The 24,842-nt window shown below is 50.5% G+C and overlaps 1 protein-coding gene across 4 annotated transcripts in view; it reads right to left on the bottom strand.

Annotated features, from left to right (window-relative positions):
• The window catches only part of LOC144702789 (putative inactive protein kinase At3g63330), an 81,595-nt gene that overhangs the window by 56,058 nt on the left and 695 nt on the right, over positions 1 to 24,842 (bottom strand). The window contains exons 2-4 of one of the 4 annotated variants that reach the window (XM_078574841.1): positions 17,516 to 17,777; positions 14,874 to 15,223; positions 3,538 to 3,620 (exon numbers count right to left, since the gene is read on the bottom strand). In XM_078574841.1, the coding sequence (XP_078430967.1) occupies positions 3,538 to 3,620; positions 14,874 to 15,223; positions 17,516 to 17,697 (615 nt within the window). In that variant the 5' untranslated portion in view covers positions 17,698 to 17,777. Of the gene's footprint in view, positions 1 to 2,560; positions 3,167 to 3,537; positions 3,621 to 4,439; positions 5,055 to 14,873; positions 15,224 to 17,515; positions 17,778 to 24,842 lie in introns of those variants that run through there. The other 3 variants (XM_078574845.1, XM_078574842.1, XM_078574843.1) reach the window with 3 other exon arrangements.

The following is a 24,842-nucleotide window of genomic DNA, read 5'->3' as shown; positions in this document are numbered from 1 at the left end:
AGAAGGGAGTCGATGAATGAGAGGACGAGAGAGGATACGTAGTACGATGATGTTTTGCCATTCGACAAGCGTCACAAACAAACCGGTCCACCGAATGACCTTGAAAGAGTTTGGGAAATAGACGATAAAGAGTGACGAAGGAAGGATGGCCGAGACGTCGATGGAGAAGCCACAAACGCTCGTGAGAGGCCGAAAGGGAAACGGCGACAGCAGCAACAGCAAGAGAGGTCGAAGGAGGCGGAAGAAGATAGAGCCCCTCATGCTCCTCAGCAATGGAAATTGGCTTCCCCGACACCTTATCACGATAAAAACATGAAGTAGAAGAGAATGTAAGATCTTGGTTCAAATCGCGAACAAGGCGAGATAAGGAGAGAAGATGATGGGTAAGACGGGGAACATGAAGGACTTTAGGTAGAGTTATTGAAGAGGAGAGGGCCACACGACCAATTCCTGCCACAGTGAGAAGATCTCCGGAAGCAGTCTTGACTTCGGAAGATCCAGAGACGGGTTCATAAGTCACAAAGGCTCGGGGATTAGGTGTCATGTGAGCGGTAGCACCGGAATCAAGAAGCCAAGCGGAAGATGAAGAAGGGTTTCCGGAAGGGAATGGAGATGTAAGAAGAACGGTGGACATACCTGCGTGGGACAAGGAGCATGAGCCCACGACTGGAGGATCAAGCAATCGGCGTAGACGTTCCATTTCCTCCGGAGTAAAACTTGCGGGCAAGGCACTTGTCGGGAGAAGACCATACGGCAGCGGTACTTGACCCGGAGTAGGCACGTGACTTACAGACGGTGCGACAGTAGCAAGATTGCTCTGTTGCATGCGTTTCCATTGAAGCTTGTAGCACGTCTCTTTGGAGTGACCTCGCTTCTTGCAGTAGTTGCAAAAGAGCGAAGGATCACCCTTAGGAGACTCCTCGGTTCGAGCAGTCGGACCACACGGCAAAGTGCCGGGTGGTGTAGTCGTCGATAGGCGCGCAGACGAAGAGGACTGTGCTACAAGTGCCGAAGCCGAGTTCTGGGTCTGTTGAAAGCAACATTCTTCAACCCTCACACTGCGGAGTGCATCCTTGAAGGTAAGACCAGTCTCCCGATGTATAAGCTGAACCCGTACCGCTTCATATTCCGGGTTCAGTCCCATAAGAAACTGGAAAACCCGAAGTTGAAGAGTATATTTGCGGTCCACCGAATGAGGGTCGGGCGGCATGTAGTGGTCAATCTCATTCCACAACGAAATGAGCTCCGTACTGTACTCCATGATAGACCGGTCTCCTTGACGCTGGTTGGCGGCCCGATGCACCAATTCGTACAGAGTCGCAATGTTGTGCTTCTTGGAGTGGCTCTCGAGTGCCGCTTCCTAGACCGCCCGAGCCGACTCTAGAGACAGGAATTCACCTTTAACACTGGGTGAAATACTGTCCAAGAGCCAGCGATGAACTACCCCCTCAACGTCCAGCCAGTCATAATACTTGGGATCGGTCCGGGGAGGTCCGTCTTCTAGAAGATGGCGCATGAGACGCCCCTTTAAAGTGATCTGGACGTACTGGCGCCATTGCAGAAGATTAAATCCAGTAAACATGCCATCCGGAGGCATCCTAGGCAGAGAGAATGGTCCAGGGGAGGACGACCAATTCCCGGACTCAAGAGGCACCGCAGATGCATGTGGCATCGATACCGGCGTCGAGTCTGGCGTAACAGTAGAGGTCTGGGCTTCTGGCGAATCAGCAGCAACTGGATTCGTCATTGTATGATCCGGAGACTCAATCAGAGTAGACCACGGTCAGAAGGTGCTGCACCGAGCAGTGGGATCGGCAAGAGCTGATGGCTCGACTGAGGCAGATACACGGCGCGGTGGATGACGTGGGCGAAGCAGGCAGATACACGGCGCAGCTGACTGCTGCGCGCGGCACGCGGCTGCGCGTGGCTGGCTGCTGCGCGCGCAGGGCGGTTGCGAGCGGCGAGCGGCTGCGTGCGGCTAGTTGCTGCGCGCGCCGGGAGGCTGCGCGCGGTGGGCGGCTGCGCGCGGCGGGCGGCGGGCGGCTGCTCGCGGCGAGCGACGGAAGATGGCGCGCGGCAAACTGCTGCACGCGACCCCAGATGCAGGATACGGCGGACGGCGATGGACCGGAGCACGAGATCAGGGGGACGTGAGAATCGCCAGAGATCGGAGCGCAAGGTCAAGCCCAAGAAACCCAGATTAGGGTTAGGGTTATGGCTCTGATACCATGTGAACAAGAAAACACTACTTCTTAATCCAGAAATGAAAGAGATTACAGGGTTTTATAAGAAGCCCTAATGGGCTGACTAGAGATGGGGCCCTTAATGGGCTAACAAGAGAGAGAAAAATACAGAAACGATAATAATCATATCAACAATAATAAATAATGCTGAGGCCTGTAATTTTCACATCCCCAATATCTGTGACCGAGAGGACTTCTGCTCCTGCCGCGAACAACCTTTTATCTCCTTAATATGGGGTATAATTTCTTAACTTCGAGTAATAGGGAGTCTACGACTCAATCAGATAAAATATGATCAGGATAGATAGGTAGCTCACCAGCTCGGGCCATGGATGTAGAGCTTAGCATGGTCTTAAGCTTCTCAAGTTCATCCTTCGGAATAGCACAATCTTCAACAGTAATCTTAGGGACAGTCTTCATGGAGCCTTGTCCTTGCGCTTCTCCATTGCCCGATTCAGTTTCTTTGGCACCGGAGACATCGGCTTGAGCAGGTTTGGGTAGTCGTCCATGTAGGATCCAGCTGGTTCCCTTGGTATGATTCTTCTTCTTGCAATATGAACAGTGTAGGTTCGATCTAACCTGGTGTTTACCTCCTTATCCTTTCTGATCTGGAGCTTCGTCTCCCTGCTTGTTTTGATATTTTTTAGTTGTACCTTCACATCCATCTGGTGTGCCCTTATACTGTTTTGTTTTTGCCATGAGTCCTGCTCCTTCCTCTTTATCATTTCCATAGGCCCTCCGCCTTTCCTCATCTATTACAAGTCGGATTGCTTCTTCCAAATCTGGAGCACATTCTCGGTTGAGAATCTGACCCCGGAGTCCTTCATATTCCTTATTTAGTCCCATAAGGAACTTATATCTACGGTCTTGGAGTGTAGTGGGTGCTTAAATGGTCTGCGATGATCAATCTCTCTGCAGAGTGCCTGAAGTTCTTCAGCGTAAGAAAACTTCATATGTAAATTGATTAAAGTAAGAGAAGCTGTATATGAGCAAAAAGTTTATACGAGTGATTCAAGACAAAAAAAATCAACATGATCAGATGAATGCTTCTTATACATTTGCATAGTTCCCATCCCCTAACTCCAACATTTACAATTTACATTTCAATATCTATCACACTTGAGAATGAGATGGAAGACTTAAAAAGTGTCATAAACAACAAGAGGGTACTACATAGAGAGCAGAAGAACGAAGATAGAAGCTCAAATCCAATTCCAAGAAAGACAACAAATGTCAGATAGAAGAGCAATAATGAAGCTATTATGAATGAAAAAATAAAATATAGAGTTCTCACCAGAAGTTTCTGAAATTTTCTTTCAATCTGATGGAAGAAATCCATAGATATAAGACTGGTAGATAAACGACCTTCATTATTATCTGAAATAAAAAGGCAGTCTTGTTTAGATGCAAAGAACATTTCTTACTTATTTTTAGGTTGATCACCGATATTGGGTGATCTTCCCTCCTTTTCTTCAAAAAAAAAGACAAAACTGACATTTGAGAAAAAAATCTTTAAAATCCCTATTTATATCTGAAGAATACTGAAGCTAGAGTTCAAATCCAAAACCATATCAGAGCTAATGCAATAGCCAAAATCTCTCTTAATCATTTTCATTCAGCGATCTACTAATTAAAAATCCTCGGTTTATATATTATGAGTCTGAAGAGGCTGCTTTGACCAGGAGCAAGAAAGGTTAAACCATGGGTCAAAAATGGCTCAGAAAATAGAAGAAACAGAGATGTCAACCTTTCCCACTGACATCCAAAGGGTGAAACTTGTTCCGTCTAATTATAAGTGGTTTCACTGCATTCTACAGTTCCCAATTCGAAATTTGTTTCTGGGCTGCAGTCTTTTCCGGAGGGTCACTCATATTTGAGAGGTTCTCTGACTAATGGAACAGTTCAAACACCATTATCTTTTAGTTGGCATTCAATCATGCAGTAGTTTAGACCTCATAATAAATCTCTGATCCAGACCATCAATCCTGAGTAGATTAGTATATGTTGGGAACCAGAAAAAACTGAAGTGGACAGAAAAAGAAAGGTGATGCTGCAGCGGAAGACCACTGCCTATATAGGATTTAGGGGAACAAATAAGATGTATGAACTGACTATTATGCGGCAAGATATGGTACAAATAAAGATTCAGATGAAATGAGAGAGGGAGAGAGCGGGAAGAGAGACAGGAAGGGCCACCCCGGTGGTTGGACATTGTACTCCGGCTGTTGCGTGGCAACGGCGATGCCAGCAGACTCAAAAATGTGGGGCGGCAATACTTGTACAGAGAAGGCGACGGCGGACGAAGAGGAGGCAGCAGAGGAGATGGAGGCCTAAACGGAGCCGCACAATTGAGGGGGTGGCAGTGGGAGGCCACAGACTTTTCTGGTAGGCGAAGGAGGTGACAGCGGTTTCCACAGCAGCAGGCGACAACATCCTACAGGTCTCGCCAGATCTTCCTGTAACCCAGAACATACCCTCAAGGAAGATAGATCGCAGGGGCTCGGCAGGTTCAGAGGTGGTCGAAGCGGGGAGAGTGGCAGGGAGGGTCGCTCTGCTGGTTGGATGGCCCCTCCGTCAACCTGCAAGATGACATACAGAAACAATTGCGTGGCAGGGCAGAGTGCAGAAGAGCCTACAGCGGCAGGCGCTAGCAATCGAAGTAAGACAAAGGGGGGATAGAGGCAAAGGCGGAGGAAAAAGAGTGTACGGCAAGCCAATATGAGAAGCATAGAAGGGCATATTTCCAGGGGTCAGCAGGCGAAGTGGCTCACCCTTTATGCTTTTTCACAATGACGTATGGAACCATGTAAGACTCCCTCTACCACTGGGAAAATGCAGCTCTTGATCTGGATCGAGGACTGCCCGAGGGCTACATGGGTTCATTTATTTTAAAATAAATCAGAAGTGTACCAGAGAATCCAGGATTTTATCATCATGATCAAGAAATTTTGCTCAGACAACTCGAGGGGTTATTTCAACAGTACCTTGGCCAGTTTTTTCTAGGATCATGGAATTATACACGAGTCATCCTGCCAAAATATCCCTCAGCAAAATGGGGTTGCAAAGAGAAAATTGGGCATGGAGGCTACAATCAGGACTCTATAATTTCATGGACAGCTCCACTAACAATGTATATCTGGTCAATTGGCTACCTTCGAAGGAATTGGGGTTCCAGAGCCTGGTGGATCAGATGTCTAAACATTTTCCAGAAATGAAAGTTCTCTCCAGTTTTCCTCTCAAGGACTTTGGGTGTTGATGAGGATCTTGATGAAGATCAATAATATTCCAAATGGAAAGAGGTTGAAAATGTCAAACGTATCCATGCACAGATTATCAAGGCAAATGATCAATTCATATGACAAAGAGGAAGAGACGAACAGGGAAATGTAGTACAGAGGATAAGGTCGAGCTCCCCCTCTTCTAGATTGCCGACCGACTCCTGCTCCCCAGCATCCAGTTGCAGGATTCTCGCCAACTCATTCCCATACAGTTCCCGCGTTAAGTTATGGTTTCACAGCAAGAAGCATTCATTAATTCTCAGACTACCTCTATAAATACGGGTTACAAAATAGTAAGCTTAGCCCACTCTCAGTCCTTAGAAGATCCACTAACATTGAATCTCTTTTTTTAAAAAAATATAAACAGGGTGAACACCCGATGAATTGGTGAACCCCCCAATCAGGACCTTACAGTCCCTTCACCATCAATCTGATCATAGTCAAATCCTCCCCTCTCCACCGGTCACCTGCAGGAGCCATGTCGCCTTTAAACCCTCTGCTTCATGTATGGATTCATCTGTAGAAGCCATTCTTCCACTGATTAGCACCTCGTTTTGATGCAACTATATGGCCCAACACTGCAAATGCTTGGCCACCTTCTTCATTTCCTCTGCCTCTGCAATTCTGGACTAAGTCCCAGAAAGTCTCTTCAGATGCCACCTTCACCCTTGATAATACCTGGCTGGCCCAAATCGTGCGAGCAAATGAACATGCAAAGAAGAGATGATTTCAGACTTCTTCCCCATTTGAGCATAGCAGGCATTGTGACGATGTTTCTGGATATAGCCTTTTGAGAAAGACTCTTGTCATTAGTCTTCTTTGTGCTAGGAGCCAACCAAAGATCCTAACCTTCAACAGGACTCTTTGACGCCATATGCTCGGATTAGCGACCTATCTTCCTCTTACCCCTCCCGGATCCTCGTGTAAGCCTTTTGGACTGACAAGGGGCCATTTGTCCATACCCAACCATCTTGCTCTCTGTCATTCAGTCTTAATTTTATTAGGGATTATAGTACGTCCATGAAATCAGACACTTGCTGGTCGGATCAGACACCCGCTGGTCAGTGTCCATGCTCCATCCCAACAGTCTGGAACATAGGCATTTTTTTTATGTCTAAGCCATTGCCAAAGGTCTCACTCAATATTGAAACATCGCCCCGTCGCCTAACTTGGCAGAAAAGAATCCTTCAACTTGCTGAAAGATCTATCTAAGTCATTGCAAAAATGGTGATAACCCATGATACGCACTTGCTTTCTGTCCAAATTTAGTCTCCTGCAATAGCTGTCTTGCAGTAATTTGATGATAAGATCATCCCGTGGATTCATAATTCTCTCCACCCAGGTCGGGGACCATCGGAGCTCAACCGTCGAGGACTGTCGGGGTGCATCAAACTCGACCATCGGGGACCGTCGAATCGGCCGGAGCTTGATCGTCGGGGATCGTCGGGGCGGAGCCAGACGTTGAAAAATCAGAGACAGATCGCGACCGTCGGGGACCCTCGGAGGGGACCGTCGGAGCTCGACCGTCGGGGACCGTCGGGGTGCATCAAACTCGACCGTCGGGGACCGTCAAATCGGCCGGAGCTCGACCGTCAGACCGTCGGAGCTCGACCGTTGGTGTTGCCCTCCGACCGTCGGAGCTCGACCGTCGGGGACCGTTGCCAGAGCAAGACCGTCGGAGTTCGACCGCCGGAGCTCAACCGTCAGAGCCAGATGTGAGCCATACGTACGAGCCAGACCGCCAGAGCCAGATGTGAGCCAGACGTACGAGCCAGACATTTTTCCGTGGTCGTTAGTTAGCGAACTCGACAATCGGAGCTCGACCGCCACGGACCGTTGTCGGAGCTCAACCGTTGGAGCTCAACCGCCGGAGCTCGACCGTCAGATCCAGACCGCCAGAGCTCGACTGCCGGACCTCGACAGCCATCGTTCTCGCAAGCTCGACCATCAGAGCAGACGTCGGAGCTCGACCGTCGGAGATCGACCGCCGGAGCTTGCCAGCAAGGCCGCCGGAGAGAAACCACAGAAATCTCCTGACATCGGTTGATTTCGCTGTCATGGCGCCCGCAGGACGATATAAGGAGAGATTGATCGCGGCCTGAAGAAGGTGCAGGAAGGAGTCAACATCTTCGACAGCATTTGGAACAAGGTTTACACCACGAATAATGCGAACCAGAAGGAAAAGTTCGAGGCGGATTTAAAGAAGGATATCCTGAAGCTTCAGAGATACAGAGACCAGATAAAATCATGGATTCAGCCCAGTAAAATCAAGGATAAGAATTTGGACGGCGGCGGTGGAAACGGCTTCAACGGCGGCGGTTTTGGGCGGGGGAAGATGGAATGGCACAGAGGAGATCGAGGGGGAAGAAATCGACAAAGAGGGCCATCGAGGTGGTCGGACGGCCCGCCGGCAAGCCAGCAGCTTTCAGCTCAAGGTCAGCCAAGCAGCGGATTAAGTGGCTTCGACGACGGCGGTTTTGGACAGGGGAAGATGGAAAGGCACAGAGGTAATCAAGGGGGAGGAGATCGGCAAAGAGGATCGTCGTTGTGGTCGAACGGTCGAACAGTCCGTTAGTCAAACGGTCCGCTGAAGAGGGGTTTTGGACAGGGGAGGATGAAAAGGCACAGAGGAGATGGAGGGGGCGGAGATCAGCAAAGAGGGCTGTCGAGGTGGTCAGATGGCCTGCCAGCGAGCCAGCAGTATTCAGCTCAATCTCAGTCTGGCGGCGGCGGAAACGGTTACGACAGCTGCGGCCGACATCATCCATACAGAGGCCGCAGCGGTCGTGGCAGCGGCGGCAAGCCTGATTATCCCCTTGGAGGCGGCAGCGACGGGGGTGGCGTCGGCAGGCGACAACGCTCTTCCCGGGGTGACGGCAGTGAACCTGATTATTCCCTTGTCAGCGGCAGTGGCGGCGACGGGCGAGGCAACAGAGACGAACATCCAGCGGGCTGTATCAGCGCCGACTTTCTGCCGCATCTCGACGACAAGCGAGGAGCAGAAGAACGGCGTGGAGATCTCTCTATGCTAGCGAGTCGACCGAGACCCGACAGTAGAGATGGTTATCGGTGTAGAGCTCTCCCTCTGCGTGACCCCACACATAGCACAAAAGACGCGGAAGAAGGATGGGTGACAGTGAGATCCCGCCGAGCAAAGCCACATACCAAGTATATGTCCTATGGAGAGAATAACAGATGTTTCAGATGTCTAACATTAGGACACCATGCACACGAGTGTAGAGAGCCTTTGATTTGTCGCCGATGTAATGGGACTGGACATCGACAGGCTAACTGCAGACAACGCGGTAGAGAAGCCCCTTAAGTGCAGGAGAAGATAGAACAACCAACCCCAGGCCAATATATCAGAGCGCATCACCCTCATACTAATGTGGCGGATGAAGGTGATAATTTCCTTCAACAGTGCTTGGTGGGAGATATCTTCGGGGACTCTCCAGATTTGGAGCAGGTCATAAACGATTAAAGGGGGCAGTTTCCGGAGGTTGGGCTGGCAGATCTGCGAAGATTAAATACCAATACCCTACTTCTGAGGGGAGTTTCAATGGCAGCATATGTTGTGATCTATGGGAGGACACAGAGGATTGCAGATTCCACGGAGGTGAGGTGGCGCCGGGTTCTGCCAATGGACGGAGCCGACGAGAGGATGAAGGTGGGGGAGGTGATAGAAGTGTTCGGTGTCCCTTTGGTGCATCATAGATATTTGAAACTAGAGAATTTGGTCGCCGCTTTCGGACGACTTAAGAGTACCATCTCGACGGGTCTGGAATCAGGGGACCCCACTGTGGTGATTCTAGAAGTTGAAATGACAGAAGGGGATTCGATAACAGAGTCTGTTCAATTCTAAGGCTACACAAGAACCTTCAGAGCGGATATCCATCCCAAAACCCTCCCGCCGGCTCCGGGTGAAAGGGTGGATGATAGGATCCTAAACCCTCCTAGGGGTAGTTTCGTCATTTAGCCCATAGGGGCATTTCAGTCATTAGCAATTATGTATTTCCCTTTAAATAGGGATGCCCTCCCTTTATGAGGGCAGCCAAGAAAGAAGAAGAAGAATGAAGTAGTGCCTTGTCTCCCCCTCTCCAAGTTCAGGTCTGGCCTCTCCTCTCCCTTCACGATCCCCGTTCCCCGAGATCGTCTCTTCCTCACCGCATCTCCAGGCAGCTCGTCCCTGGCCGATCCCTACCCCCTCTGCTCTGCCTGCCCTCTACCTTTCCCGTTTCACCTCTCTACCCGGGGAACTTCTACCTTTCCTCGTCTTCCAACCTACTCCCGATACGAACCTCGATCAAGGTTCTTATCAGTGGACCACGGGGATCGACGAAGAGAGATGGGGGGGAACTCCCTAAGAGGGCAACCGCAAATGGGGCATGCAGAGGAGGCAACACCACCAGAAGGAGTGGGCAGGACCACGGTCCACAGGGAACAGGAGACAGTGATCGTCCCATCATTCCCGACCGAGATAGAGAAAGAGCGCGAAAGCTCGGAACATACACAACCGTCAGAAGGCTCGGAGGCGCCGAGGACCCAACAGGAAAACGTCACCATGAAGGGACAAAGAACACAACAGAAGCGGATACGGCTACCTCAGCAGACACGGAGGATCGCTAAAGAAGACCTTCATCATTTTAAAGGTGTGGTATATAGACATGGGAAACTGGCCTTAACAGATGAGGAGGGCAAGACGGCATGGGAGGTGACAGGAAAAAACGGTCAATTGCATTCGAGAACGGAAGGACTGGCAAAGAAGACAACCTCGAGGCAATCGTCGGCCGAGCCCATACCAAGATGTCCGGCTAGCAAGGCGGCGAGACTGAAGAGCCGTCTAGTCACAACCGGAGAACCGAAGACTTGAGCATGCATCTGACGATGGCGGAGCTAGCTGAGAAAATAGAGCTTCTGCCAGCACAGAGACAAGAGGGGCAACATTCATCCCAATTATGAAATGCATCTCTTGAAATGTGCACGGGCTCCGCGATGAAGGGAGACGTGGTGTGGTGGGAAGGTATTTGAGGCGATGGGGGGCCAACATAGTCTGCTTGCAAGAGACGATGCTGGAGAAATGTGATGCTAAGGCATGGAACTTGGTGGGACGAGATTTCCTTGAGGGATATGTGGCAGTCAAAGCAGTTGGTAGATCCGGGGGACTACTGGTGGCTTGGAATACGTCAACTTTTGCCAAGGAGGGCTCTTGGAAGGGTCATCACGTGGTGGCCGTAAAATTGAGGAGAAGAAGTGACAATTTTCTATGTGTGGTGGCCTCAGTTTACGGCCCAGTTCTTGCGGCCCATCGACATAGGGTATGGGAGGAGCTGGAAGGTGTGGTCTCGCTCTTCCAAGAGACCCCAATGCTGGTTGGAGGAGATTTCAATGTGGCGCTAGAGTCAGCGGACAGGCCAAATGGAACTGGAGGGCAAGACCCAGGTTCTTTGGAGTTTTGGTCTTTTATCTCAGGTACAAGTATGCAAGAAATGGGGCTGACAAACTGCACCTACACATGGCGAAGTACGAGGGGGCCTACTACTTTATCCCGTCTAGACAGATTTCTCTGTTCGGTGGACCTCCTCGAGAAATATCCATTGGCCGATGTGCGCGCACTTCCTCGACCAATATCAGACCACGTCCCAATTATCTGGAAGGATAACGCAGGCCACATTAGACCCACGTATTTTAAGTTGGATAAGGCATGGTTACTAGAAAAAGGGTTCAAGGAAGAAGTGAAATCATGGTGGACGTCTCAACCCGTCCAAGGCACCGCCACAATGCAACTAGCCAACAAAAAGATAAAGCTTAGGAAAAAGATCAGAGAAGAAAGACACCACCGAAGAGATGAAGCCTTGTCAAGAGTCCAACAGCTTAATGCCACAGAAGATACTCGGAGTTTGACAGACGCTGAATGCAACGAGTGAAAAACCTTCAGAAGGGTAGAGGAAGAAGAGGACAGGAAGTTAGAGATAGACTGGAGGCAAAGCTCACGGCAACTTTGGCTGAAAGAGGGGGATGCCAATACTCGGTGCTTCCACTTGGTAGCGAATGGAAGGCGGCGCTCTAACCAAATACTTCGCATGCAAGTGGGGGATCGGGAGTTCGTCGGGTCAAAAGCTGTCGGAGGAGCATTGGCAGATCACTTCAGATTGGTATCTAAAAGAGGGGCTCGGATTCGATGGAGATGGAGCAGAAGGAGAGCTTCCAAAGTGACGCAACAAAAACAAGACAAGCTGGTAAAGCCATTCCACGTAAAAGAGGTTCAGGAGGCTATACAAGGATTTAATGGTGAAGGAGCGCCAGGACCCGATGGTTTCCTGATTTCTTCTTTATCGAATTCTAGGAGGTGCTTGGGTCTGAGGTGATGGGCACATTAGACGAGTTTCGGCGGGATAATTTTGGACTGGAACGACTCAACAGATCACATCTCTTTCTACTGCCAAAGCGTCCGGGTGCCATCAACATTGGGGACTTTAGGCCCATCGCACTGTCGGACTCTATATACCTCATCATTGCCAAGGTACTTGCGAACAGGTTAAGGGCAGTAGTTGGGGGCTTAATCAGTCCCATTTAGTCGGCATTCATTCCGGGTCGACAGCTGGTGGATAGTGCAATGGTGGCAGGAGAGATTGTATCGACATGGAAGACTAACAGGACAAAGGGCTTCATTTGGAAGGTTGACTTCGCAAAAGCATATGACTCGCTTGATTAAAGATTTTTATGGTCTGTTATGCGAAAGCGTGGTTTCCCTGCAGAATGGGTGGCTTGGGTTAGGCAGTGTATTACATCCCACTCATGCTCGGTACTGATCAATGGCCATGCCGGGGGGTGGATCCATCCACAAAGGGGAGTTCGGCAGGGGTGTCCACTAGCACCACTACTGTTTGTCCTTGCTGTTGACACTTTGGCCACCTGCACCACTAAAGCTTGTGAGCAAGGCCTTTTGAGGGGCTTTCAGACGGCAAGCCACCCAGAGGGTATCCCATTGCTACAGTAGGAAGATGACACAACATTCTTCATGGAAGGTTCGGTGAAAGAAGCACGTACTCTGTCGGCTCTATTAGACTTATTTGCTGACTTCTCGGGGTTGCAACTTAATCAATCCAAGTCGGCTTTTGTAGGTTTCGAGCTTTCTTTGGAGGAGCAATGTGCTAATGCCCTAGGCACACCACAAGGTTTGATCCCAATGAGCTACTTGGGACTCCCACTAACAGGGAAGCGAATTTTAGCTGTAGAATGGCAACCAGTGGTAGAGAAAGTGGAGAAGAGGCTGGAGGGGTGGCAGAGCAAAATTCTATCAAAAGGGGGTCGTCTAGTGCTCTTGCGTTCAGTGCTTTCAGCAATTCCCATATTCTACTTATCGGTATTCAAAATTCTAGCAGTCGTGGTAAATCGGCTGGAGGGTTTGATGCGAAGGTTCTTTTGGGGAGGTAACAGCGAGGAGGCGCAAAGGGGAGTGCCCCTAATAGCGTGGGAAACTATAAGTAGACCGGTGAAGCAAGGAGGACTGGGGATTCCTCATTTGGAATCCATGAACTTGGCCCTATTGTCAATATGGGTGGAAAGAATTGTGTCATCAGTAAAGGGACTAGTCTTCCAAGGTCCTGAGGGACAAATATGGCTCCACGATGGATTGGAAGAGGCGCTGGGCTAAAGTTAAGGGGGAATCCCCCTTCTGGAGCGGCCTACGTCGAGTTATACCCCGCATCCGTGAGTTTTTTGACCCCAGACTGGGGGACGGGGCTGATTTTTATTTCTGGATGGACAACTGGTCCAATCAAGGGATCATGAAGCTGAAGTTTCCAAGACTCTTTGCCCTAGCACTGAATCCAAAGCCCAAGGTTGCTGACTGTTGGGAAGGGGCTTGGGTCCCTAACCTGACAGGGGCATTATCGGATCTACGATTTGAGGAGCTATTGGGGATGCAAGAGATCTTTCTATCACTAACCCTGTCGACTCAATCCCGCGATGGTTGGGTATGGTGGGAACAATCCTTCTCGGTTAAAGATGCATATTTGAAGATTCAGGGCGAAGCGGGGGCGACTCGACAACCAACAAGGCATGCCACATGCTGATAAAGCAAAAAGTTGCCCTCAAGGTGAGGATCTTCAGCTGGTTGTTGAGGCGCAAAAAGCTGGTCACACGGGTTTTCCGTGGGAGGTGGGCCCCAACAGACTCCACCGAATGTCCTATGTGCACAAGCGAAGAAGACGAAGACTGCTCCCATTTGTTTTTTACGTGTCAGTTCGCTCAGATAATATGGGCATCACAACAGGTTTCAAGGGTAGTTATCTCCTCTGACGAGGCATTCTGGGCCTCAACCACACTCAGGAGACCCAGGAGCAGACAGGAGTGGGGAAAACTGCTAGCGACATTATGGGCACTGTGGCTGCACCGGAACGAAGTGGTATTTAAGGGGAGGACGGCTTCGGTGGATAGTGTCATCCACGACATTCAGGCACTAGTGTCATGGTGGGTTGGAGGGAGCAGAAAGGTAGACCCTTTTTTGGGTCTTGATTCTATATGGTATGTACCTGACTTTCATTTTAATGGTATCAGGTAGACCACCGGCCTCAGGTGGTCTTCCATATTTTCTTTCAAAAAAAAAAAAATCTCCCCACCCATTTGGATAATAATGCCATGTGCAGGACCCCTAGACCTCTCGATTTGGTGGGATGGCATACCTTGTCCCAAGCCATCATCACAAGTCCCTTGCTTTGTTCCGGCTCAGATCCTCTCCATAGAAAGTGTCTCATTATGCTTTCTAATCTCTTCCCAACTCCTGGCATCTTGAATTCTGAGAGATAGAATATCGGAATGGATGAGAGTACTGATTGCAGCAACACCAATCGACCATCTCTCGGTAACACGTTAGCGTACGACCCCTACAGTTGTCTTTCCACCTTTTCAATGTCGTGTTGCCAATCTGCTCTTGCCATCCTCCCGTTTGTCAGTGGCAAGCCCAAATACCTCATTGGGAGTCTCCCAATCGGTGTTCTCAATATCTCTACGAACTGTGTCTCTGCTTCTGGAGATAGGCTGTTGCACAAAAAGCGTGATTTTCTCCTGTTAATTTGTACTCTCGAGAAATCTGCCAGTAGATCAATTATGATAGATAGATTTTTTGCTTCCCTCGCTGAACCTTCGATGAAGAATCTCTTAATAATATATTTACTAATACAGAAAGAAAAGGGCATAAAAATTATCATTAACAGCGGTCTTCAGAAGAGGGACTACCATTAAAATAGGTCATAAATAAGGCTCCTAACAAGAATCTATCTATGTGCTTCCATATTCTTGGTTGTCATGGAAAAGCCCACTACAAATATAGGTGATGTATCAATAAACTAACCCCATTTCAAGTATTTTCCATCTGATAGAAGATCTGAGTCAGAAAACCCTTTTGTGGTACATTTATCTTCATTTCTTGCTGAAGAATATAGATATGGAGCCAGTGGAATCACTACAGCGGCCATGTTATCCATGCTTCCTCTGTCGATGGCAGTCTTAACTAGTAGGTCAGCCAAGTCATATTTCCTATCATTAATTTCCGAGTCTTCAAGACTTGCATCCCGCAACAGATCACAAACCTCTTGCACTGTCAACTTCTCAAAGATCCCATCAGACCCTACTACCAAAAATGTATCATTTGCATGCAGATGCATCCAGCCTGTCACTTCAGGGGTAGAAATGACCCCATACCTGCATATTATAAAGAAGAAAGTTGACGTCATGGTTATATCTTTTTTGAACATTCAAAGCAGAACATGAAATAGCTAGAAGAACCAATGCTATTCTGCAGCAGTAGTATATGAAAAAAACAAGAAAAAATCCTTACCCGGGGATACATTTTTATTTGACAAAAGGATGATTCATAAAATACATTTTTTTTCTTTTCTTCCTACAAAATACTCGTATTAAAAGCACTGAAAACTAGGGATTTGTGTTTTCAGTTCTGCCCCAAGTTGTTTTTTAAACCAAAACCTGAAATTGTGGAAATCATGGGATTCAGTTTGGGGGTGGTTTCGCAGAAATTGGTGTATTGGGGAGGTGATCGAGGGAATTGGGGATTCATTGGGTTTGGGAGAAAAGCAGAAGATTAAGGTGGAACTCAAGGGATTTTGGGGAGAAATCAGGGAATTTGTGCAAAAATCACGGAATTCAAGGGGCTGGTCATTGTCAGGCTAACCTCCAGTTTTGGGGTCGGCCAGCCCTGTTTTCTGGTCATAGAAACTGGCCCCCAGCTTGGTACGTTGATTCAATCTCCCCTTGTCGTATGAAACCGGATTCAAGAAGAAGAAAAATAGTCCAACGATTGAAGACTGTTCACAACAAAGAAAAGAGAGATAGAACCAAAGAGAAGTACGGGACTGGTCCAAAGAGGCGGGGTGTAACTCGAACAGATGAGAGCAACCCGGATCGGTGTTACCCCGTTGGAACTGAGAGGATCTCCCAGTACCCTTCTCGAGCTTCAGCCCTGACGCCTTCCGTGTCTTCTCGCTTCCTCCAAAAACCATTCTTATTGCCTGGGTCGAAGCTGACCTAGGCCCCCTTTCACACATGGCCTGAGGACGTGGCCGTCTTCGTCTTCACACGTGGCTTGAGGACATGACTGTCGGTGTCGTCCTCTGTTTCTTCCTCTTTTCCAAATAGGTGCGAGTGAGTTGCGTATCATACGTCAATCCCCAATGACAACAGTTCTGGATTGTCTCCAGTGCTTCTCGGGAGGATCTCTGATGCGATAGACAATCGCATCTATGAGCATTGGCTGCGACCTAAGCAAAAAGACAACAGGCGAGGCCAGATAGGCCCAATACCCTGGCTTACTTTAGCCGGTCATCGGACAGGAGAAAGTGACTTTCAAATAGTGTAAGTGCTCTCACGCACCTTCCGGTCTCTGGCCCTCTCCTGACCCAATCTCTCTCATTGACATCCAGCCCTGCAACCAGAAAGGGAATCTACCACAAGTGGGCGGCATTGTCCATCCTGCCCGCTCAACGGCGTCGTTTAGTCCACTGGCCTTCTCTCAACCCCCCTCTCCCACCCTCCACTCTTCCCTCTCTTCTGCCCTCTTGTGATTGCATTTTGAACATCATCGTGATTTCATCAAAAGCTATTGAAGTTACAATCAAGGGCTTGCAATAATCTCTCACCCCAAACTCAGCCAACAGGTTTTGACTTCTCGACTGCCCTCATTCTGGGACAACATCTATTTATACAGAACCAATCTAAGGTCAAAAGATGAAAATCACTCTGAGAGGGGTGAGGAATTGTATCACAATTCCTCTAATAGTTCAGGGAAGTAACCCCTTCGCTTTTAAGGACAAAAGCAGTAAGTGTATTTCTGATAATCCTAACACAATTTATGATGTAGAAGGTTACATATCTTGAAGTACAAAGTTAAGCATTTCTACCATGGTTCATTTTCCATAAAGAAGAACTAAAATTCATGTACAAATATATTTAGGTCAAAGAGACCAGTTTTACCAGCATCATACACATGGATTACAGTATTCATTCATAAACACAACTTCGGCACATTGCTTAACTATAAGTGGAGCCTGTTACTCCTATTTCACAAATCACCACAATGTTTTGATACAAACAAGTCAATATGTTCAGACCAGTAACTCATTCCATTATTTCTCTTTTTTTTTTGAAAAATGAGGGAAGATGACCTGAGAGCGGTGATCAACCAGAAGTCATTCCATTTTTATATTGATCTCTAACAAAAACGAACATTACATAAGAAAAGCATTCACAGATCTTTCATGAAAGAATCACCTGATTGTTATTCTAAACCATGGAAATACCATCTGTTATTCAAACAGAAGAAACTTAGATGATGAGCCAACTTGTGTGGACAAAAAATCTCTGTTCAAACCAGAGAAAGAAATAGAAATAAAAGAATAAAATGAATGACGCGGTTTGCCTGTCCATTTCTGAGAACCTAATAGGCAATATAATAAGACAGATAAGTTAGTTCATACTCACCTCTTATATGGGACATCACCAATAGCCCGTGACACTGCCAACTGGCCATTGACTCTGGCAACACCACTCCAATCTTCAACGAAGCCTCCAGCATCTTCCACTCTTTTTCTTTCTCCATCTCTGTCAGGATGATGGTCCTTAGTCAATTCTTTTGCACAAAGCTGAAGTCCGGCATGCTTCATCAAGCCACGTCTCTCAATATCTTTGCAGGATAGGTTATCGCAATTATTTTTTCTCCTTCTCCTGAAATTTGATCTCCTTCCTGGAAAATATGAGAAATTAAGAATAAGACGGCAGTGTGAGATTGCCCAAATAAGCTTTAGATAGATGCTTTTAACAAAATTGTAATTGACAACCGGCCTATATAAGACAGATCGAATGTGAAACACCTTACACTATATCAGGCAGAAAACTTGAACATTATTAAGTTCAAAATAATATTGATGTTGATAGATCAAATATCCCAGACGTGTTTGAAATTGTTCATGTTAGCTACAGTCAACCAATGTTGTTTACATTTATATGTTTGTACTTTTCTTTAAGTTGTGTTTGACCCATTATGATAGGCCCATTACTATGTAGCCCATATTAGTACCTTGTAAATAGACAATGAGTCTAGGGCAAGTAAGGAAAATCGTTTTTGTTCCTTTTTCCTCCTGTCACCCAGGGCTCCTAAGCCTCAAGGTATTGGCTTATATCCCCACTAAGATACTCACAGTTCACGTTATAAGATGAGAGAAAACTATCAACTGAGATATCCAGATCAGATCTCCACCTTCCGGCTGTCAGGAATTGTCCTTCTGACCACTCCAGCTGCCCCCCTGCTGGTCGGGCAACAATCTTGAAAATACTTTTTCCCCTAACAACCTTTCACACACAGTTTATTTGGAGTCACCGGCTCTCAGGTTGGAAGTGCCACTCCCTCTCCCACATGCCTAAGCCTCAACTTTGATAAGTCTAGATGAAGTATTTATCAGAATGTAATGAAAGCTGGCGGATTATATCTAATTCTAAGCCCAGCTTGCATTCTAGGTCTCTCTCCCACTTCTCTCCTCTCCTCCACTATATTAAGATGAGAATCCCCAAATTGGTGTTCCTGAAGACCCAAGACTGAACAAAGAAAGTATGTGTTACCCTATCAACGGCTGGTTGGAAAACTGATCTATCTCACTACCACCCTTCCAGATATCTTTTATACCATCAATATTCTCAGCAATTTATGCATCAACCTGAACTCTTTCACTTACAGGCTGAACACCGAGTACTCCGGTATTTAAAGGGAACAATTGGGCTGGGTCTCCACTTCCAACAGGGTAAGCCTTTGACTCTTGAGATCTATAATTGTTGGGGAAGGAAGGAGGAAGATAATGACATAACTGAACCAGAGTACATAGAAGGGTATGTATACCCTAAGAGGGGGAGAAGGATAGTTGGGCTAATGGGCTTATAAAATAGGGCCCATTAGCCCATGAGGGAGACTCTCTCACTAACACCCCCCCGCAAGCTAAGTATGGATGTCTTCCATGCCGAGCTTGGAGACAGCACGTTGAAGAAGGGGGCGGGAGAGTCCCTTGGTGAGGACGTCCGCTGCCTGGTCGGCGGAAGCAACAAAGTCCAGATCAAAGATCCCTTCGTCCATTCGCTCCTTGAAAAAGTAGCGATTGCGCTCCATGTGCTTGATGCGGCCCTGTTGTCCAGGGTTCTTGGCCAGCGCGATCGTCGACTTGTTGTCGCAATAGAAGTGAATCGGGCCAGCATGCTCCACGCGGAGATCGTGAAGGATGCCATAGATCCACTGGCCCTCAGAGGCCCCATCGGCGAGTGCGCGGTACTCGGCTTCGGCACTAGAGCGGGACACTTTTTCCTGTTTGCTGCTTTTCCAGCTGACGAGACTGCCAAAGACAAAAGTGCAGTATCCCGTGGTAGACTGATGATCCACAACGGAGCCGGAAAAGTCAGCATCAGTGTATACTTTCACAGTCCGGTCAGGGCTGCGAGGGAAGAGCAAGCCTTTTCCGGGGCAGCCCTTCAGGTACGCAAGAACCTGGTGGGCGGCCTGACGGTGAATCTCTCGTGGGGAGTGCATAAACTGACTGAGCAGGTTGACGGCGAAGGCGATGTCGGGCCGAGTGTGCGTCAAGTAGAGGAGCTTCCCCACCAGCTGCTGATACCGGTGGGAGTTCGTTAGCGGCGAATCCTCCCCTTTGCCCAACTTCACGTTGGGATCAATAGGAGTGCTCACCGGCGCACAGTCGGTCAGACCTGACAGGGCCAGTAAGTCGACGGCGTACTTCTGCTGCGAGACAAAGATCCCACGAGGGGAGTAGGCCACCTCAAGACCAAGGAAGTAGAGAAGAAGGCTGAGGGCCTTGATCTCAAACTCCTTAGCCAAGGCAGCGCTGAGGCGGACGGCTTCGGCAGCATCAGATCCCGTGATGAGGATGTCGTCGACGTACACGGCAAGAATGGAGACACCGGTCGGGCGGTGGCGGAAGAAGAGAGAGGCATCTCCATTGCTCTGAGTATACCCTTCGGTCTTCAGAACAGAGGAGAACCGCCCAAACCACATGTGCGGGGACTGCTTGAGTCCATAAATGGACTTCCGCAGTCAGCACACGTGACCGGGGGGGCCGAGTGAGTAGCCCGGTGGCTGCTGCATGTACACCTCCTCCATCAAGTCGCCGTGCAAGAAGGCGTTCTTGACGTCGAACTGGCGGATGGCCCAGTGGAAGTGCGCGGCAAGCGCCAGGAGAAGACGGACAGTCTCCATCTTCGCCACTGGAGAGAACGTCTCGAAGTAGTCCACGCCATAGGACTGAGTGAACCCCCGAACCACAAGCCGAGACTTGAGGCGTTCGAGAGTACCATCCGCATGGTGCTTCTTGGCATGTATCCACTTGCAGTCCACTACCCTCTTGCCAGGAGGGAGTGGAACGACGTCCCATGTGTGGTTCTTGAGGAGAGACTGCATCTCCTCGTCCATCGCCGCTTTCCAATGAGGAGAAGCGATAGCATCGGCTAAGCGGCGAGGAATGGGATCCGACTCGATGCGGGTAAGAAACAACCGGTAGGGAGGACTCAGTCGGTCAAAGGAGAGGTAATGAGAGAGAGGATAGAGAGGGGTCTTAGTGCACTGACGGACCCCTTTCCGTAAAGCAATAGGCCAATCCAACGGGTCGTCACCGTCGACAAGAGGTGTGACTGGATCGGTCGACGGAGAATGAGCGGAAGCAAGAGGGGACTCACCGGGGGGAGCGCCAGTCGACGCACCGGGAGTCGGAGGAGACGCACCGGCGGACGAGGGGAGGCCGGAAGTGGTAGGGGGAAAAGGCTCGGAAGGAGACGAGGGTGATGCTCCGGAAGGAGTGACCGAGACCAACGGGAGGGGAAGGGGGGCCGAAGTAGGGGAGGCCGGAAGGGAAGACGAGGTGGAGGACAGGTCCAAAGGCACCGGAGGAGGAACGGATGAAGAGGAATCAAGGGGAGAGAGATCATGGATGGAGGAGGGTGAAGGGGGGTTAGCGGGTTCCATGATCGGGCATGGCCCCAAGGGGGGGACCGGAGGAGCCTCATCCAACGGAAGGCGGGATAAGGTAGAGTAGTCCGCAAAGTAGGGTTCATGCTCGGCAAAGGTGACGTTTGCCGAGATGAGGAAACGCCGAGAGGGCGGATGATAGCACCGGTACTCTTTTTGGAGGGAAGAGTACCCCACGAACACACACCGGAGTGCTCGGGCATCGAGCTTCGTGCGTGCTGGAGAGGTATCATGGACGTAGGCGGTACAGCCAAAGATACGAGGCAGGAGTCCCGTCCGCAAGGAAGCATTCGGGAAGGCCATCGTCATCCGGTCCAGGGGGCTGGAGAACTCCAGGAGCGGGGTGGGAATACGGTTAACGAGATGAGTGCTCGTCAACACCGCATCTCCCCAATACCGCCACGGCGCCTTGGAGTCCAACAGTAATGTCCGCGCCGTCGAGGTAACATAGCCGATCCGACGTTCAGCCATGCCATTCTGCTCTGGCGTGGCCACGCAGGAGGACTCATGTAGGATGCCCCGGTCGGCAAAGAAGGAGGCGAGGTCAGCGTTGAAGAAGTCCCGAGCATTGTCGGAACGAAAGCGCTGGATGCCTCGACCAGACTGCGTCTGCACCATGGCGCAAAAATGCCGAACATTCTGCGCAACCTCCGACTTCGCAGTCAGGAGGTAGACCCACGTATAGCGGGTAGCTTCGTCCACAAAGAGGAGAAAATAGCGGTGCCCCTTTAGACTGGTCTGCGGTGCCGGCCCCCAAACATCACTGTGGACGCGGAACAGCGGAGTCGAGGTGTGAGACAGGGATGAAGCAAAAGAGGATCTGCGGTGCTTGGCTAACTGACAAGCTTTACAAATCACAGTATTAAGGTCCACGCCCGAACACAACGACGGAAAAAGACGCTGTAAAGTCGAGAAAGGTGGGTGTCCAAGTCGCTGATGCTCCATCAGAAGGCGTCCCCGACGCTGCTCAGCCACCGAGGGAAGAGTCCAGTGCACCATGAAGCACTGGGAGCGGCCTCCATCGTCCAGCAGCAGCAGTCCGTTCTCCCGCCTAATCGGTGTAGTCCGGCCCACCTTGTCAGACAGAAACATGCCGTCAGGCTGGAGGTGGAAGGAACAGGAGACGGCATCAACTAAACGCTGCGGAGACATAAGAACTGCCCGCAGGTCGGGGACAGCAGAACGTTGTGGACCACACCAAGGCCGTCCACATAGACTGCCCCGATTCCGGCCACACGGAGACGTCCACCCCCGGCCGTGAGGACAGTACGGCCACCACGATGCCTCTTGTAGGATACAAACCGGGCATTGCTCACGGTCATATGTTCGGTGGACCCCGAGTCAAGTACCCAAGTAGTATCGGAGACGACAGGTGAGTGGAAGGCCGTATGACCACAGTACCATGCATCTGAAGAGGAAGGAGTATGAGACGCACCAAAACCGCCGAAGTAGGCCGTGGACGGGTTCTGTAGGGCAGCCATCTGGTCACGAAGGCGGGCCAAATCTGCCTGAAGCTGGTCCAGGGTCACTGAGGAGGTGCTGGCGGAGGACGAATCAGACTAGGCCACCATGGCTTTGCCTTCTGCGGCCTCTTTCTTCTTTCTCCAATCATTCAGTCGCTTCTTGCACTTGTTCTTTCCGTGGCCCGGTTTGCCGCAATACGAGCAAATCGTCGTCCCAGCTGGTGGAGCGGCGGAGGTGGGCGTAGGGAGGAGTGGCGGTGGCTTGCCGCCTGAAGAGTGTACAGAAGATGCGGGGGCAGACAGCAATGCGGTCGACTCACCCGGAGGGCCGGAGGAGGGAGTCCCATGGAGGAGGAAGTGGCTTTCTTCCTCTTGGAGCTCCTTCACCAACTCCTCTAGGGCAGGAGGACCTTCCTTGCGATGCAAGGCACGACGACGGACGTCATCATACTCACGATTCAGGCCGCTGAGGAAGCCCATGATCCGCGGAAGAAGCACATTCTGGTACGTCTTGGCGTCGGGTCGTCGGGCGATAGGTAGTAATCCACTTCATCCCACATCTTCTTGTGGGCAAGTGCATAGTCGGAGATCGTCATCGAACCCTGACGGAGATTACTGGCCTGACATGCAAGGGAGTAAAGGCGCCACCAGTCATTTTCCCTGCCGCAGAAGGACCGCGCCTGATCCCAGAAGCCTTTCACCGTTTTCTGATGCGGAAAACGGTCACGGAATTCTAGAGATAGGGTGTACGTATACAGCCAGCCAAGGATGAACTGCTCCTCAACGTCCCACGCAGCATGGTGTGGGTGGTCGACGGTCAGTGGGTCTTCAGTGCAGTGCTTGAAGAGCTGGCTCACCTTCAAGTTGGTCTCGACGAAGCGCATCCACTGGAGAAGATTCGGGCCCCGTAGGAGTGTCACCTCCGGGACCGACGGAAGCGGATGAGCCACCTTGTAAGACAGGGGCTTCTCCATGAAATCATGCTCAGTGAACGGCATGGTGCGGCAGCCGCGAACGGCGGCTGCGGCTGCGGCGGCGCGGGCGGCTGCGGCTTGCAGCTGCGTCGCGGCGGCTACGGGTTGCGCGCGCGTGCAGCGGCGGCGGCTTGCTGCGGCGCGTCGCGGCTGCGGCTGCTGCTGCGCGTCGCGGCGCGGCGGCTGCTGCGGCGGCGCGGCGGCGGCTTGCTGCTGCGGCGTGCGCGGCGGCGGCTGCTGCTGCGTGTCGCGGCAGCAGTTTGCTGCGGCGTGCGCTGTGGCAGCTGCTGCGGCGTGTGCGGCGGCGGGATGCTGCTGCGCGGGCGGCGGCGGGGTGCTGCTGCGCGTGCGGCGACTGCTGCTACGTGCGCGGCGGGTTGCTGCTGTGCGTGCGGCGGCAGTTGCTGCTGCGCGCGGCGGCGGCAGTTGCTGCTGCGCGTGCGCGGCGGCTGCTGCTGCGTCTTGGGCGGCGGGTGCTGCTGCGCGTGCGGCGGCCTGCTGCTGCGCGCGGGCAGCGGCGGCTGCAGCTGCGTCTTGTGGCGGCGGGTTGCCGCGGCGCCGCGGCGGCGGTCTGCTGCTGCGCGTGCGGCGGTGGTTGCTACTGCGTGCGCGGCGGCGGTCTGCTGCTGCGCGGGCAGCGGCGGCTGCTGCTGCGTGCGCGGCGGCAGGTTGCTGCGGCGCTCGCGGCGGCGGTCTGCTGCTGCGCGTGCGGCGGCTGCTGCTACGTGCGCGGCGGTCTGCTGCTGCTACGTGCGCGGCGGGTTGCTGCTGTGCGTGCAGCAGCGATGGGCGGGCGATGTCAAACCCTAGGAGAGCTCTGGTGCTCTGATACCATGTTGGGGAAGGAAGGAGGAAGATAATGACATAACTGAACCAGAGTACATAGAAGGGTATGTATACCCTAAGAGGGGGAGAAGGATAGTTGGGCTAATGGGCTTCTAGAATAGGGCCCATTAGCCCATGAGGGAGACTCTCTCACTAACAATAATGATTCATATTTGTCAGCCGGAACATTCTTTCCTTTATTCATTTCTTTCTTTTATTCATTTCTATTTCTGGTACTTTCTTGTACTGGGCCTTCTACTATTAGCCCATGTGGATGTACAACTTGGCATCTATATAAGCCAAGGAACCCCATAGAGAATAGACAATCAAGTTAGTTGTTCATTTTCTTGGATCTCGTTTCTCCTCTCCTCTCTTCTCTTCCCTACAGTGTCATAGAGAAATTGTGGAGAAGAGAGAAGAGGGAATTCAAGGTACATTGTTCAACAATATTATGCTGACTTGATCACAGATATACTACTGAATATTGCTCACTTCACCGATCGCTTGTGCGAGTGAGCGGAATTCAGCTT

Source organism: Wolffia australiana, chromosome 4, assembly GCF_029677425.1.
Source record: "Wolffia australiana isolate 7733 chromosome 4, ASM2967742v1".
NCBI classification, from domain to species: domain Eukaryota; kingdom Viridiplantae; phylum Streptophyta; class Magnoliopsida; order Alismatales; family Araceae; genus Wolffia; species Wolffia australiana.
Note: the sequence above shows the minus strand (reverse complement) of the source record. Positions and strands in the feature narration are given on the sequence as shown.